This window comes from Pseudophryne corroboree, chromosome 4 (assembly GCF_028390025.1).
Source record: "Pseudophryne corroboree isolate aPseCor3 chromosome 4, aPseCor3.hap2, whole genome shotgun sequence".
NCBI lineage: Eukaryota > Metazoa > Chordata > Amphibia > Anura > Myobatrachidae > Pseudophryne > Pseudophryne corroboree.
Genome location: NC_086447.1, coordinates 684259077 through 684274493, shown reverse-complemented (window position 1 = coordinate 684274493; position 15417 = coordinate 684259077). Strand labels below are relative to the sequence as shown.

The 15417-nt window shown below is 44.6% G+C and overlaps 1 protein-coding gene and 1 long non-coding RNA gene across 3 annotated transcripts in view; one reads left to right on the top strand and one right to left on the bottom strand.

Annotated features, from left to right (window-relative positions):
- The window catches only part of STXBP5 (syntaxin binding protein 5), a 698920-nt gene that overhangs the window by 17631 nt on the left and 665872 nt on the right, over window positions 1-15417 (top strand). For both annotated transcript variants that reach the window (XM_063917879.1, XM_063917878.1), the window contains exon 2: window positions 11949-12046. In XM_063917879.1, coding sequence (XP_063773949.1) covers window positions 11949-12046 — 98 coding nt within the window. The remainder of the gene's footprint in view (window positions 1-11948; window positions 12047-15417) is intronic.
- LOC134910157 (uncharacterized) overlaps window positions 1-15417 on the bottom strand; it is a 67504-nt gene that overhangs the window by 34983 nt on the left and 17104 nt on the right. The gene's annotated exons all lie outside the window — the stretch shown is intronic.

Genomic DNA, 15417 nt, shown 5'->3' with positions numbered 1-15417 from the left:
GTCTGACTCCAGTGTCGACTACGATAATGCAAAGTTACAGCCAAAATGGCAGGAAAGTATTCAATATATGATTATTGTAATAAAAGATGATTTGCATATCACTGATGACTCATCTGTCCCTGACACAAGGGTACACATGTTTAAGGGGAAGAAAGCTGAGGTAAATTTCCCTCCTCTCATGATGAAAAAGAGCGGGAATCTCCAGACAAGAGACTGCAGTTTCCCACAAAGAATTCTCAGGGAGTATCCTTTCCCTACTAGGGCCAGGATACGATGGGAATCTTCCCCTAGGGTGTCACGTTTGCCCAAAAGGTAGCCCTGACTTAACAGCTATCCTCAGGGATCCTGCAGATAGCGTGCACATTCTGGTACACCACTCAGACCGGCGATTGTGCCGGCATGGGTTTATAGCGCTGTAGCAGCGTGGACAGGTACCTTATCAGCAGAGATTGAGACCCTAGTATGTGTGTGTGTGTATATGTATATATATATATATATATATATATATATATAAAAGGAAGGGATGGGGGCAGCGACCAATGACCTCTGACTCAGATAAGCACTTTAATACGTTTTTGCACTTTATTGCTTTTATAATTGTGTATTTGCTTTTTATCCCATTTTTAGATAAAGTTCTGTTATAAGATTTTAAATAAATGTTTATATTTTACATATTTTTCTAAATATCCTGTAATTATTTATAGACACCATTGGTCGCTGCCCCCATCCCTTCCTTTTATAAACACAAATCATTTCGTGGGCTCACCATCCCGATTGTATTTGGGGGCCTAGCTGACGCCCACAAACAGGGAGTGTCTAATATAATTTAACTATATTGTGGTTTTTAAGAAAGGACAGTATTTCCATCTGTGGCGCAGTATTTTTCTCTGTTTTTACGATATATATATATATATATTAAAGATGCTGTCTTAAGATATATACATATATATAAAAAATGCCCAAAGAGACATTAGTCTACTGGGTTCTAGAGTCAACGCTATGTCGATTTCTTCTTGGCGTGTCCTGTAGAATATGCAATGGACAGGTGATGCCGACTTAAGAGGCATATGGAAGGCTGAGGATTGTGTGGAGAAGGGATCTCGGACCTGGTCTCCACAGCTATAGCTGGTAATTCTGATCTTTTGCCTTATATTCCTGTACAGCCTAAGAAAGCACGACATTATCAAATGCAGCCTTTCGATCACAAAGAAACAAGAATGTCCGAGGTGCGTCCTTTCTTGCCAGAGGTAGGGGCAGAGGAAAGAAGCTGCACAACACAGCTAGTTCCCAGGAACAGAAGTCCTCCCCGGCCTCTACAAAATCCACCGCATGTCGCTGGGGCTCCACAGGCGGAGCTAGGCTCAGTGGGGGCACGTCTTCGTAATTTCAGCCACAAGTGGGTTCACTCCCTGTTGGATCCCTGGGCAATAGATATTGTGTCTCAGGGATACAAGCTGGACTTTAAGGAGATGCCCCCTCACCGACGGCCCTGCCGGCTTCCCCCTACGAGAGGGAAATAGCGTTAACTGCAATTCACAAATTGTATCTTCAACAGGTGGTGGTCAAGGTTCCCCTCCTTCAACAAGGAAGGGGTTATTATTCGACCATGTTGTAGTCCCGAAACCGAACGGTTCGGTCAGACCCATATTGAATTTGAAATCCCTGAACATATACCTGAAAAGGTTCAAGTTCAAGATGGAATCGCTAAGAGCGGTCATCGCAAGCCTGAAAGGGGGAGATTTTATGGTGTCTCAGGACATAAAGGATGCATACCTTCATGTCCCCATTTGTCCACCTCATCAGGCGTACCTCAGATTTGCGGTACAGGATTGTCATTACCAATTTCAGACGTTGCCGTTTGGTCTCTCCACGGCTCCGAGAATATTTACCAAGGTAATGGCGGAAATGATGGTGCTCCTGCGGAAGCAAGGTTTCACAATTATCCCGTACTTGGACAATCTCCTCATAAAAGCGAGATCACGAGAGCAGTTGCTGAACAGCATATCACTTTCTCTGGAAGTGTAACGGCAACACGGCTGGATTCTAAATATTCCAAAGTCGCAGTTGGTTCCTACGGCTCATCTGCCTTTCCTAGGCATGATTCTAGACACAGACCAGAAAAGGGTTTATCTCCCGATAGAGAGAGCTCAGGAGCTCATGACACTGGTCAGGAACCTATTAAAACGAAAACAGGTGTCAGTGCATCACTGCACTCGAGTCCTGGGAAGGATGGGGGCATCATACGAGGCCATTCCCTTCGGCAGGTTCCATGCGAGGACCTTTCAATGGGACTTACTGGACAAGGGTCCGGATCACATCTTCAGATGCATCGGTTAATTACCCTATCCCCCAGGGCCAGGGTGTCTCTCCTGTGGTGGCTGCAGAGTGCTCACCTTCTCGAGGGCCGCAGATTCGGCATTCAGGACTGGGTCCTGGTGACCACGGATGCAAGCCTCCGAGGGTGGGGAGCAGTCACACAGGGAAGAAATTTCCAAGGTCTGTGGTCAAGTCAGGAGACTTGCCTTCACATCAACATCCTGGAACTAAGGGCCGTATACAACGCCCTACGTCAAGCGAAGACCCTGCTTCGCGACCAACCGGTTCTGATTCAGTCAGAAGCCACCAGAATTCTTCGCTGGGTGGAGAATCACGTAAGCGCACTGTCAGCAGTGTTCATCCCGGGAGTGGACAACTGGAAAGAAGACTTCCTCAGCAGGCACGACCTCCACCCGGGAGAGTGGGGACTTCATCAAGAAGTCTTCACGCAGATTGCAAGTCGGTGGGAACTGCCACAGGTGGACATGATGGCATCCCACCTCAACAAAAAGCTACAGAGGTATTGCGCCAGGTCATGAGACCCTCAGGCGATAGCTGTGGACGCACTGGTGACACCGTGGGTGTTCCAGTCGGTCTATGTATTTTCTCCTCTTCCTCTCATACCCATAAGAAAAAGAGGAGTGAGAACAATACTCATTGTTCCGGATTGGCCAAGAAGGACTTGGTATCCAGATCTGCAAGAAATGCTCACAGAGGACCCGTGGCCTCTTCCTCTAAGACCGGACTTGTTGCAACAAGGGCCCTGTCTGTTTACAAGACTTACCGCGGCTGCGTTTGACGGCATGGCGGTTGAACGCCGGATCCTAGCGGAAAAAGGCATTCCAGATGAGGTCATTCCTACGCTGATAAAGGCTAGGAAGGACGTGACAGCTCAACATTATCACCGTATATGGCGAAAATATGTTGCTTGGTGTGAGGCCAGGAATGCCCCTACGGAGGAATTCCAGCTGGGCCGTTTCCTTCACTTCCTACAGTCAGGAGTGACTATGGGCCTAAAATTCGGTTCCATTAAGGTACAGATTTCGGCCCTATCCATTTTCTTTCAAAAAGAGCTGGCTTCTCTACCTGAAGTTCTGACGTTTGTGAAGGGAGTGCTGCGTATTCAGCCCCCTTTTGTGCCCCCGGTGGCACCTTGGGATCTTAATGTGGTGTTGAGTTTCCTGAAATCCCACTGGTTTGAGCCACTCAAAACGGTGGAATTGAAATATCTCACATGGAAGGTGGTCATGCTACTAGCATTGGCTTCGGCTAGGCGTGTGTCAGAATTAGCGGCTTTGTCACATAAAAGCCCCTATCTGGTTATCCATGCGGATAGAGCAGAATTGCGGCCCTGTCCACAATTTCTGCCAAAAGTGGTTTCTTCCTTTCATATAAACCAACCTATTGGGGTGCCTGTGGCTACTACTGACTTGGAGGATTCCGAGTTACTTGATGTGGTCAGGGCTTTGAAGGTTTATGTAGCCAGAACGGCTAGGGTCAGGAAAACAGAATCTTTATTTATCCTGTATGCTTCCAACAAGCTTGGTGCTCCTGCTTCAAAGCAAACTATTGCTCGCTGGATCTGTAATACGATTCAGCAGGCTCATTCTGCGGCTGGATTGCCGCTGCCAAAATCAGTTAAGGCCCATTCCACTAGAAAGGTGGGCTCTTCTTGGGCGGCTGCCCGAGGGGTCTCGGCATTACAGCTGTGCCGAGCGGCTACTTGGGCAGGTTCAAACACTTTTGCAAAGTTCTACAAGTTTGATACCCTGGCTGAGGAGGACCTTGTGTTTGCTCATTCGGTGCTGCAGAGTCATCTGCACTCTCCCGCCCGTTTGGGAGCTTTGGTATATTCCCCATGGTCCTTACGGAGTCCCCAGCATCCACTAGGACGTCAGAGAAAATAAGATTTTACTTACCGGTAAATCTATTTCTCGTAGTCCGTAGTGGATGCTGGGCGCCCGTCCCAAGTGCGGACTTCTTCTGCAATACTTGTATACAGGTTGAGTCTCCCTTATCCAAAATGCTTGGGACCATAAGTATTTTGGATATCGGATTTTTCCGTATTTTGGAATATTTGCATACCATAATGAGATATCATGACGATGGGACCCAAGTCTAAGCACAGAATGCATTTATGTTTCATATACACCTTATACACACAGCCTGATGGTAATTTTAGCCAATATTTTTAATAACTTTGTGCTTTAAACAAAGTGTGTGTACATTCACACAATTAATGTATGTTTCGTATACACCTTATACACACAGCCTGAAGGTCATTTAATACAATATTTTTAATAACTTTGTGTAGTAAACAAAGTTTGTGTACATTGAGCCATCAGAAAACAAAGGTTTCACTATCTCACTCTCCCTCAAAAAATTCCGTATTTCGGAATATTCCGTATTTCGGAATATTTGGATATGGGATATTCAACCTGTATAGTTATTGCTGCAGTAAGGGCTATGTTATTGTTGCATCAGGGTTGAACTGATGCTCTGTTGTTGTTCATACTGTTGACTGGGTAAGTTTATCACAAGTTATACGGTGTGATTGGTGTGGCTGGTATGAGTCTTGCCCTGGATTTCCAAAATCCTTTCCTTGTACTGTCAGCTCTTCCGGGCACGGTTCTCTAACGGAGGTCTGGAGAAGGGACATAGAGGGAGGAGCCAGAGCACACCAGAATCTAAATTCTTTCTTAAAGTGCCCATGTCTCCTGCGGAGCCCGTCTATTCCCCATGGTCCTTACGGAGTCCCCAGCATCCACTACGGACTATGAGAAATAGATTTACCGGTAAGTAAAATCTTATTTAAACAGCTATATCACATATATTTTATCCTGTGTAAATCTGTCTGCCAATCTGTATCTATCTGCTAATGTCTGTATATCTGGCTCCTATAATTTTCTACATTCATGGGGAGAAGAAAGTACTGTATAACCTTTCATGCCGAGGTGTCCTCATATATCTTTGCTGCAGTTGCGCTATACAGCCCCTCTTGGTACGCAAGGTCCTGTGAGATTCTACTTTGGTTGACTTTTTTGCCGAAAATGCATCTACTGTAAATCACAACGAGATGCATCTAGGACGCACCAGGTGATTAATTTTTATATGCAACACTTTTATATTGTGTGTGACTGAGGGGGACATGTACTAAGCAGTGATAAGAGCGGAGAAGTGAGCCAGTGGAGAAGTTGCCCATGGCAACCAATCAGCACTGAAGTAACATCTATAATTTGCATACTATAAAATTATACAGAGCTGCTGATTGGTTGATGGGGCAATTTCTCCACTGGCTCACTTCTCCACTCTTATCACTGCTTAGTAAATGTCCCCCTGTGACCCTTACACAAAATCGACCAAACCAACCGAAATCGACTTTTTGTAAATATTACCCAAAGTCTCTCTCTGTGCTTCCTAGCTGTATAACATTGCAACTAAGCCACATTTTCTGCAAAAGAAGACTCCCATGAGTTGGACAGGACCTGTTGGCTCACTCCCACCAAACATCTCCCTCTCCGTGGTGGATTGAGGCTAGCAGGTATATTTACTAAAGTGTGAGTTTTTAAACGTTGAGATGTTGCCCATAGCAACTAATCAAATTCTAGCTATTATTTTCTATCTAGAAGGTGCTAGATAAATGATAAGTAGAATCTGAGTGGTTGTTAGGGGCAATATCTCCACTTCTAAAAACCCGCATACACACCTAGATTTGTGAGGACACATCTGTATTTGCATTGTTTGTTTTTGTTTTTTTTGTAATAAATCGGGAAATATTTAACAATTAGCCTCTACTCCACAAGCCCTTAATGTTGATAAATGCAATCTCATGTGATAACATTTAACTTTTCTAATTTGTTACTATTTATTTAAAAAAACAAAGCCAAAATAAAGAAAACATGGGGTTTACTTACTAAACAGCTATTGCCATTTTAAATCACGCTTCCTTTGGAAAGCTGGCTTTTAGTAAATATTTTTTTTAATTTGATGTAAAAAGTACAAAAAAAACCCAGGAAGTGATGGAGGTTAGTTAGCCCCGGTACCTCATGATTTGATCATCAGGAAGTATTACCCTCATCACTGTTTATTTGTCTGGCACCACAATTTACGTTGTGCTGAAAAGTCAACATACTGTATACATACATTAGTACAAATGAAGCATACTGTGGTGTGTTGTGCAAATACACGTATGCTTTGTACAGGTACAATGACAATTACCATAAAACAAGTACTGATTCCATACATGCAGAGTTGAACTTTGAAAGGTGCGGTAACAAGTATGAGGCTAATAGAGAGGCACATTATCTGCAGGGGTCCTGAGATGGAGATGAGCTTTTGTGGGGAAGGGGATGGTAGGCTGGGCCTAGGGCACCGAGAATTCTTGCATCAGCCCTGGATAGACACATTAATACCCCTTTCACACCGCAAACCTGGGTCCGACCCAGTATATTTTGAACCCTGGTCCAACCCAGGTCAGAAACAGGTCAGACCCTTTCACACTACACTTTCAACCCGGGTTATTGCAGGGTTGGCTACTTTTAACTCAACCCGGGTCAGCAATTAAAACACCGTGAATGTCATTTTAAATGGACTCTTTTTGGCTCAGAAAGATGAGGTGTCAGAAGGGGACAAAGGGAGAGGGTGGGGACAGCTCGCAGCATTGCAGGAATCATGGCTGACAGAGCTATGTTTTTATACACCATTGCATCTTTAACTGTTCCAGTAACATACCTCCCAACTGTCCCGATGTTCACGGGACAGTCCCGTTTTTTGGGACTGTCCCACCCACGGCTCGCAGTGTCCCTGGAGGGGGAGGGGGGGCAGTTGGGAGGCTCCTGTCACTGCTGCACTGCTTAGCAGAACAGCGGTGAATTGACGCTGCGCGCATGTGCACAGCAGGGACGTGCGGTGAGCTACATGGCTCAGGAGGCACTGGCTAACCCCAGAGCCAGAATTCCATGCAATATATGAACCGAATGGTACATCTGGGCATTATACAAAGGTACAGCAGTATAAACCCCTAGAAATTTGGTGAGGTTTGATCAGAGATGTGCGGAAAAGATAAGCAGGTGAGGCACTGCCTCACCTACCATAGACTTTTTACTCCAGAGTTTGGGCTATAAAAATTATTAGAATAATGCAAAGAAGATATTTCAAACAAATTATTAGTATTTTTCATATACTTTGTTCAGACAAAATTCTGGTTTAAACATAAGTATGACAGGAAAGGCTCTGCCTCACCTGCCTCACCCCACCGCACATCACTGGTGCACAGCATCTATTCACAGGTGACAGAGGGAGAAGGGGCGTGACAGAGGGAGAAGGGGCATGCCAGCAGCTCAGAGAACGCTGGGCATGTCCCCTCTATGTGACGGTACAAGGGGGGGCGTGGCTCGCGATCGCAGTTCTGCCATGAGACCATGCCCCTTTCATATAGGCTACGCCCCCTTTTCGGGCACGCCCCAAGGTCCCTCTTTTTACTTTTAATAAGTTGGGAGGTATGCAGTAAGCTGCCTAGCAATCTCTGCCTCGCCACTAATTCTTAATAGCTGTAATAATGCTCTCTGTTCTCTCCTGTGTAGCAGGGCTCAGGCTGCTGACATCAAGGCACACAAAGAACAGCCAATCAGCACTTTTACATGAATGCAGGGTTGAATAACCCGGGTTGGACACTTTAGAGTGCACATTGACCCAGGTCCAACCCATGTATAACACTGCTTTTATAACGAGTCGAAATGCAGGGTCACTCGACCCAGGATATTCAAAAGTGGTGCTTTTAGACTGCACCTCGGTGTGGGTTGAGCTGGCTTGACTCGGCAATATCCCGGGTTATATTTGCGGTGTGAAAGGGGTAAAGTCAGATAATAATTACATGAAGTTGTTAGCTAATGTGTTGCTGTAAGCCACTGATAAGCCTTTTCCACTGGCATAAAAATCTTGGGGTTTTGCACATGAGCGTGCACATGAACCCAGGATCTTTGGCAGTAGAAAAGAGTCAGACCTGGCTCTCCTGCCCTTTACTTGGGCCGAGGACCCGGGAATTTGCTGATTTATAAACCTGGCAATTTCCTGGGAAAGGGTATATGAATCATGGAGTCTATTTCCTTTTTACATATTGCTTCTTCTTACTTACATATTTTTGCAGTTAAATAAATAATGATAATAATAGTATTATATGTTTGTCACATGATATTAGATTACTTTTTAGAACATAAGACCTGATCCAGAGCTAAAAGTAAATTGGGTGTGTGCTGCTTAACCGAAGCATTCCCAGAGAAAATGCATATATTTGCCGGTCTTGAGATTAGAGATGAGTGGGTTCGGTTCCTCGGAAACCAAACCCCCCCGAACTTCACCCATTTTACACGGGTCCGAGGCATACTCGGATTCTCCCGTATGGCTCGGTTAACCCCAGCGCGCCCGAACGTCATCATCCCGCTGTCGGATTCTCGCGAGATTCGGATTCTATATAAGGAGCCGCGCGTCGCCGCCATTTTTCACTCGTGCATTGGAAATGATAGAGAGAGGACGTGGCTGGCGTCCTCTCACTTTGTTTCAGGGGGCTGCATATCTTTATTCTGGGGACCAGCAGTATTATAGGAGGAGTACAGTGCAGAGTTTTGCTGACCAGTGACCACCAGTATTATACGTTGTCTGCCTGAAAAACGCTCCATATCTGTGCTCAGTGTGCTGCATATATCTGTGCTCACACTGCTTTATTGTGGGGACTGGGGACCAGCAGTATTATATAGAAGGAGTACAGTGCAGAGTTTTGCTGACCAGTGACCACCAGTATACGTTGTCTGCCTGAAAAACGCTCCATATCTGTGCTCAGTGTGCTGCATATATCTGTGCTCACACTGCTTTATTGTGGGTACTGGGGACCACCAGTATATTATATAGGAGGAGTACAGTGCAGAGTTTTGCTGACCAGTGACCACCAGTATTATACGTTGTCTGCCTGAAAAACGCTCCATATCTGTGCTCAGTGTGCTGCATATATCTGTGCTCACACTACTTTATTGTGGGGACTGGGGACCAGCAGTATATTATATAGGAGGAGTACAGTGCAGAGTTTTGCTTACCAGTGACCACCAGTATTATACGTTGTCTGCCTGAAAAACGCTCCATATCTGTGCTCAGTGTGCTGCATATATCTGTGCTCACACTGCTTTATTGTGGGGACTGGGGACCAGCAGTATTATATAGGAGGAGTACAGTGCAGAGTTTTGCTGACCAGTGACCACCAGTATTATACGTTCTCTGCCTGAAAAACGCTCCATATCTGTGCTGCATTGTAGTATATAGTAGGAGTACAGTGCAGAATTTTGCTGACCACCAGCATATAATATATAGGAGTACGGTACGGAAGGCCACTGCTCTACCTACCTCTGTGTCGTCAAGTATACTATCCATCCATACCTGTGGTGCATTTCAGTTGTGCGCAGTATATATAGTAGTAGGCCATTTCTATTGATACTGGCATATAATTCCACACATTAAAAAATGGAGAACAAAAATGTGGAGGGTAAAATAGGGAAAGATCAAGATCCACTTCCACCTCGTGCTGAAGCTGCTGCCACTAGTCATGGCCGAGACGATGAAATGCCATCAACGTCGTCTGCCAAGGCCGATGCCCAATGTCATAGTAGAGAGCATGTAAAATCCAAAACACAAAAGTTCAGTAAAATGACCCAAAAATCAAAATTAAAAGCGTCTGAGGAGAAGCGTAAACTTGCCAATATGCCATTTACGACACGGAGTGGCAAGGAACGGCTGAGGCCCTGGCCTATGTTCATGGCTAGTGGTTCAGCTTCACATGAGGATGGAAGCACTCATCCTCTCGCTAGAAAACTGCAGTGCCACTCCTAGATATGCCAGGTGTTTGTGTCGGCCACTTGGGTCGCTTAGCTTAGTTATCCAGCGACCTCGGTGCAAATTTTAGGATTAAAAATAATATTGTGAGGTGTGAGGTGTTCAGAATAGACTGGAAATAAGTGGAAATTATGGTTATTGAGGTTAATAATACTATGGGATCAAAATTACCCCCAAATTCTATGATTTAAGCTGTTTTTGAGGGTTTTTTGTAAAAAAACATCCGAATCCAAAACACACCCGAATCCGACAAAAAATTTTCAGGGAGGTTTTGCCAAAACGCAACCGAATCCAAAACACGGCCGCGGAACCGAAACCAAAACCAAAACACAAAACCCGAAAAATGTCCGGTGTACATCACTACTTGAGATGCGATCGCATCTGTCTGTGTGCCTGGTTTGCTACTAGTCATCATCCTCATTGTCAGTGAGCGCTGCCTTTGGCCGTATACTACAATAGGTATAAAAGATACGCCTTCTAGCAGGCATACTCTGCATACGTCCAGCCCTGTATAGGACGCATTTGCACGAGCATACCCTTAACCACTCTAGTACAACCCAGCTTGGCCTCTTAAGTCAAAAGTAGGGTACACACTGAGTAATATGTCATCCGATCCGGCAGATCGGACCAACATATTGCTCGGAATGGCACATTTCGAGCAGTGTGTATGCCTGATATGTGGGTGCCCGTAGTTGCTAGTGGCATTGTCAGAATTGATGTGCTGCACATCAATTCTGACAATATTGCTAGCAACAGCATGTATGGTAATGAACATGTATGCTAAAGAACAGTGGGCCTAATTCAGAGTTGATTGCAGCAGCAAATTTGTTAGCAGTTGGGCAAAACCATGTGCACTGTGGGGGGGGGGCAGATATAACATGTGCAGAGAGAGTTAGATTTGGGTGGGGTGTGTTCAAACTGAAATCTAAATTGTAGTGTAGAAATAAAGCAGCCAGTATATACCCTGCACAGAAACAATATAACCCACCCAAATCTAACTCTCTCTGCACATGTTATATCTGCCCCCCCTGCAGTGCACATGGTTTTGCCCAACTGCTAACAAAATTTGCTGCTGCGATCAACTTTGAATTACCCCCTGTGATCATTCCATTCTTCATTAACCTTGCTCAGTGTGCACCCAGATTCCAGTACTGCGTAAACATTGCTCCAGTGTGTACCCAGCTTAAGTGTATCTGTGATGGAAATTCATACATCTGTGCCACCTGTACTGTGTGCCCATTTTCCTAGCATGTCCAGTGTACTGTACATTTCACAAACGGATGTAGGTTAAACTCTTACTACTAGATGAGTGTTTGTCCTGATACTGTATGTAGAAGACATTGTACTTCTGTTTCACATGACTGTCTAATTATATACCTTTGCTTCCACATTTGCATGGATTCTCTGCTTTCTTCTAATCACTTTGAAGATTTGCAGTTTTCATCTAGTGCTCCAAATATTTATGTGCAGGAGGGAGGGGACGGTAGTGTCTCCAAACTGCAGCTATTGGAAAATGGATCCTTTCCTCATCCCTCCCTACCAGAATTGTGGCTATTGATGAATTGCTTTTGTTACTCCTACTGTTCAGGATGTACACATTCTGAATTGTAGGGTATATACAGTATGATCTTTAAAACAGAAGTTCTATCCATACTTCAGCCTGCAGCCTTCATGCACATGACAGTGTGTGTTAATGAATATATTTTAACGCATGTCTTTTTTTTTTTTTTTTCCCCTGCCATATGGTATGTGGCTAGACGGTTCGCCATGGATTCCCATTTGAGCCCTCTTCGATGGCATTTGATCCAGTACAGAAGATTCTCGCAATTGGCACAAATCATGGAGCTCTGAGGCTGTATCCTTTTCTTATTACCAATGTAAACCAGTCATCTGGAGCAAAGTACTGATGTCAGTGGAAACTGATGGACATGGACCTGATGGAAGACAGGTATTTTATGTGCATAAGAGGTGATAGGTACTGAGCCAGCAGCGCTGGGTTCTAAATGCCACACAGTACACCGTGTTGCCAGCAGCTTTTAATCAGAAGTTTATTGAATCGGGTGTGAGCCCACTAGTAATGACCTGTGGCCTTCTAGGGTGATTGAATATTCTCTCCTTATCACTCCTGAGTCTTCTTTGCCTTTTTATATTTTTCCAGCTCTGTGTATGATCGGTTTTGTGTGCTGTTTTCTGTCTGATACATTTTACAACACTCTACTAACTAAGTTGAATATGTGGGTATTTTTTAAATGTACACTTGCTAGCTGATGATGTAACATACTGTAAATATGAGCAGTGTTGCTGAAAGCGTATAGCAGTTGGCCTATTATATGTATCCCAGATATCGCAATAGGATGTAGTGTCAAATCAGATCTGAAGACTTACCGTATTTCCTTAAAAATACTGTGTCAGCTAATGCGTTTATGTAAAGGAAAATAACAACTTTTACCTCCTATTAGAAGAGATAAAACATTGGGTTTTTCGCACTTTTTCTGACGTTTCAACAATTTTTTATTTTTATTTTTTTTACAGGCTATCCAATTAGGATTGCCCGTAAAAAAAAACGGTTTTCCTCCCGAAAACACACAGGTTCACCAGGTTTCCTGTCTTATTCCGTGGATTTGGTTTCGCTTGACCGAGGCATTTGAAACAAAATCCCTGATAAGTGGCGACCCGTCAGTGTCCCATGCACGCTGCTACAGTGAGGGCGCCCGGGAGCCGGCACTGCATCCCCCTCTTCCCCTGCCCATGACGGTGGCCACATGACTGCGGAGCGATCATGTGACTGGTGAGCTGAAAGTGCAGCACTACCCTGTCTGCACTGGGAGCTATCAGGAGCCAGCACCCGGTGCAGTAACAAAAGTCCTAATAAGCCGCCGCTCGTGCTGGCTTACCTGGGCTAATAAGATAGCCCAGGGAGATATCATTACCCACAGTAATGTACTGCGGCTAATTGGATATCCCCCAAACACTCACATAATTACATTTAAAAAAAAACAAAAACCTTTTGGGCTGTCAGTTGAACATGTCATAGAGCTTTCAGGCAATGCAAATACCTTATTATTTTGTATCGTTCCATCATATTTCCTTCCTTGTCCTGAACAAATCAGCTTCAAGGTTGCAGATTCAATTAGCTGTGAAGCTTGTCATGCGGCCAAAGTTCCAGGTTTGACACTAGGAGCTATTCAATTATTAGCCAATTTGCCAGATTTATAAGCCCGTGGCCAATGTGTGGTAACCCATAGATTCCAAATTAAGTGCCCGAAATCTGTGAGTTGCCCCACACGATAAGCCCTAGAGGGTGCACTTAATGCAGATTTTTCTTTGAAGCTCTTAAGACTGCGAGGAAAAATCTGCATTAAGTGCACCCTCTGGGGCTTACTGCACGGGATAGCGGCATTAGTTGAATAGCCATAGGCGCAGCTTTAGCGATGGTTATTTGGATCTGTCTCCATGCTGTTCAACTCTGATAGTATAAACTTCACATTTATGATATATACATTGTAAATATGTTAGGCTGTTGGGTCACTGTACGTATATTTGCCAGTGAGGATGGGCTTCAGTTGTGGGAGAACCGACTAGTTTTAAGCACCCATTAACTGTAATGCAGTGGATTTAGGTCATTGTGTGGCCCAAACAAATCCGATTGTATCAGTATCAGGTATGGGGGTAATTCCGAGTTGATCGCATGTAGCAACTTTTTGCTGCCCCTGCGATCAACTAGACGCCGCCTATGGGGGAGGTTTTTTTTGCATAGCAAGGCTGCGAATGCTTGTGCAGCCGAGCTATGCAAAAACACTTTGTTCAGTTTCTGAGTAGCTCTGGAGTTACTTACCCGCTGCGATGTCTTCAGCCTGTCCGGTCCCGTAATTGACGTAAGACACCCGCCCTGCAAACGCCTGGACACGCCTGCGTTCGCTGGGCAACGACGCGACTGCGCATTGCGGCCGCCGTGCATGCGCAATACCGCCCCGTTCTCATCGCTGCGAAAAACAGCAGCGTGCGAACGGGTCGGAATGACCCCCCTATATTAGGTCTGGCAGATTGGAAAACCAAGTTGGTGTATAACTTCCACTGGTTTTTCTGAGATCCACGACTGACTTATGTGGCATTGAAACATGTGCGGCAAAAATCCATTTGCAATGAGGTAGGATTAGATCAATTTTTTTCCCATTTGCACTGTGACCAATAGCCATCATTTTATGGGAAAATATTAAATGGATGCAAGATAGAGAAAAATTATTTAAGGAATACTGACCTTATATTATTTAGTTAACAAATTGTTCGAATTTCTTTTTTATTTTTATTTTATGGTACACCTGATACAGATTGTGGTTTCATCATATACACAAACAAAGCATTAAATAAGGATGTTATCATGCCAGGTGGCTTACCCTACCAAACCTGGTATTAGGATCACAAAGTCATCCTAAAATCACTAATAGGCTCACCATCTCACCTTCCCACACTAACTAGCTGGCCTCAACAACACTGACGGCTCAGCTCACAAAAATAATAATAGGACTGTCGGTCAGCTTTGCAGTCTCCCCACTCACTACAGTTGAGGCTTCTCTTCCTAGAAAAGCAAGGTGTCGTCTCTGTGTCGTCTCACAACTCAGCTCTCGTGGTAACCAGACTAACAATTTGGTGTCACTACAAAAAATAGCACACAAATCACAGAGCACCAGGAGGTCAGGGAAGCATGTGATGGGCTGCTCCCCAAATCTGAGGACACTGTATGCTCTACAGATACCTGGTGCTCAACCCCATGGGACTGAGGCTGACTTACTAAAGACTAAAGTACTGCCAGATATCCCAACAGTCACTGTGTTCGTGACAAAGAAGGACAGTCACCAAAGTCTAGACTGCCCAAGTGCCGGCGGAAGAGTTGAACTGGTGTTAAAGGGGTCTATCTCGGGTCAGATCTGGGAATTTGGTGTAAAAGGGGTATTCGTAATGTTGTTGTTATAAACTGGGCAATTCCTGGAGGGAAACAATTGGTCTGCAAAAAGCATAAAAAGCACGCTTATTAGATGTTTTAGCAATGTTCAGCAGCAGATTTTATCTATCTGTATTTATTTTTTTCTAGAGTGCTCTTAGGGGGAAATTCAGTTAAGTGAGAGTTTGTTCCCGCAAGGCGAATTCAGAGCAAAGTGTGCAAATTTATAGGCGAAGTGTGAGAGTTTAACTCCTTTGGCAAACTCGCACCTAACTGAATTTCCCCTT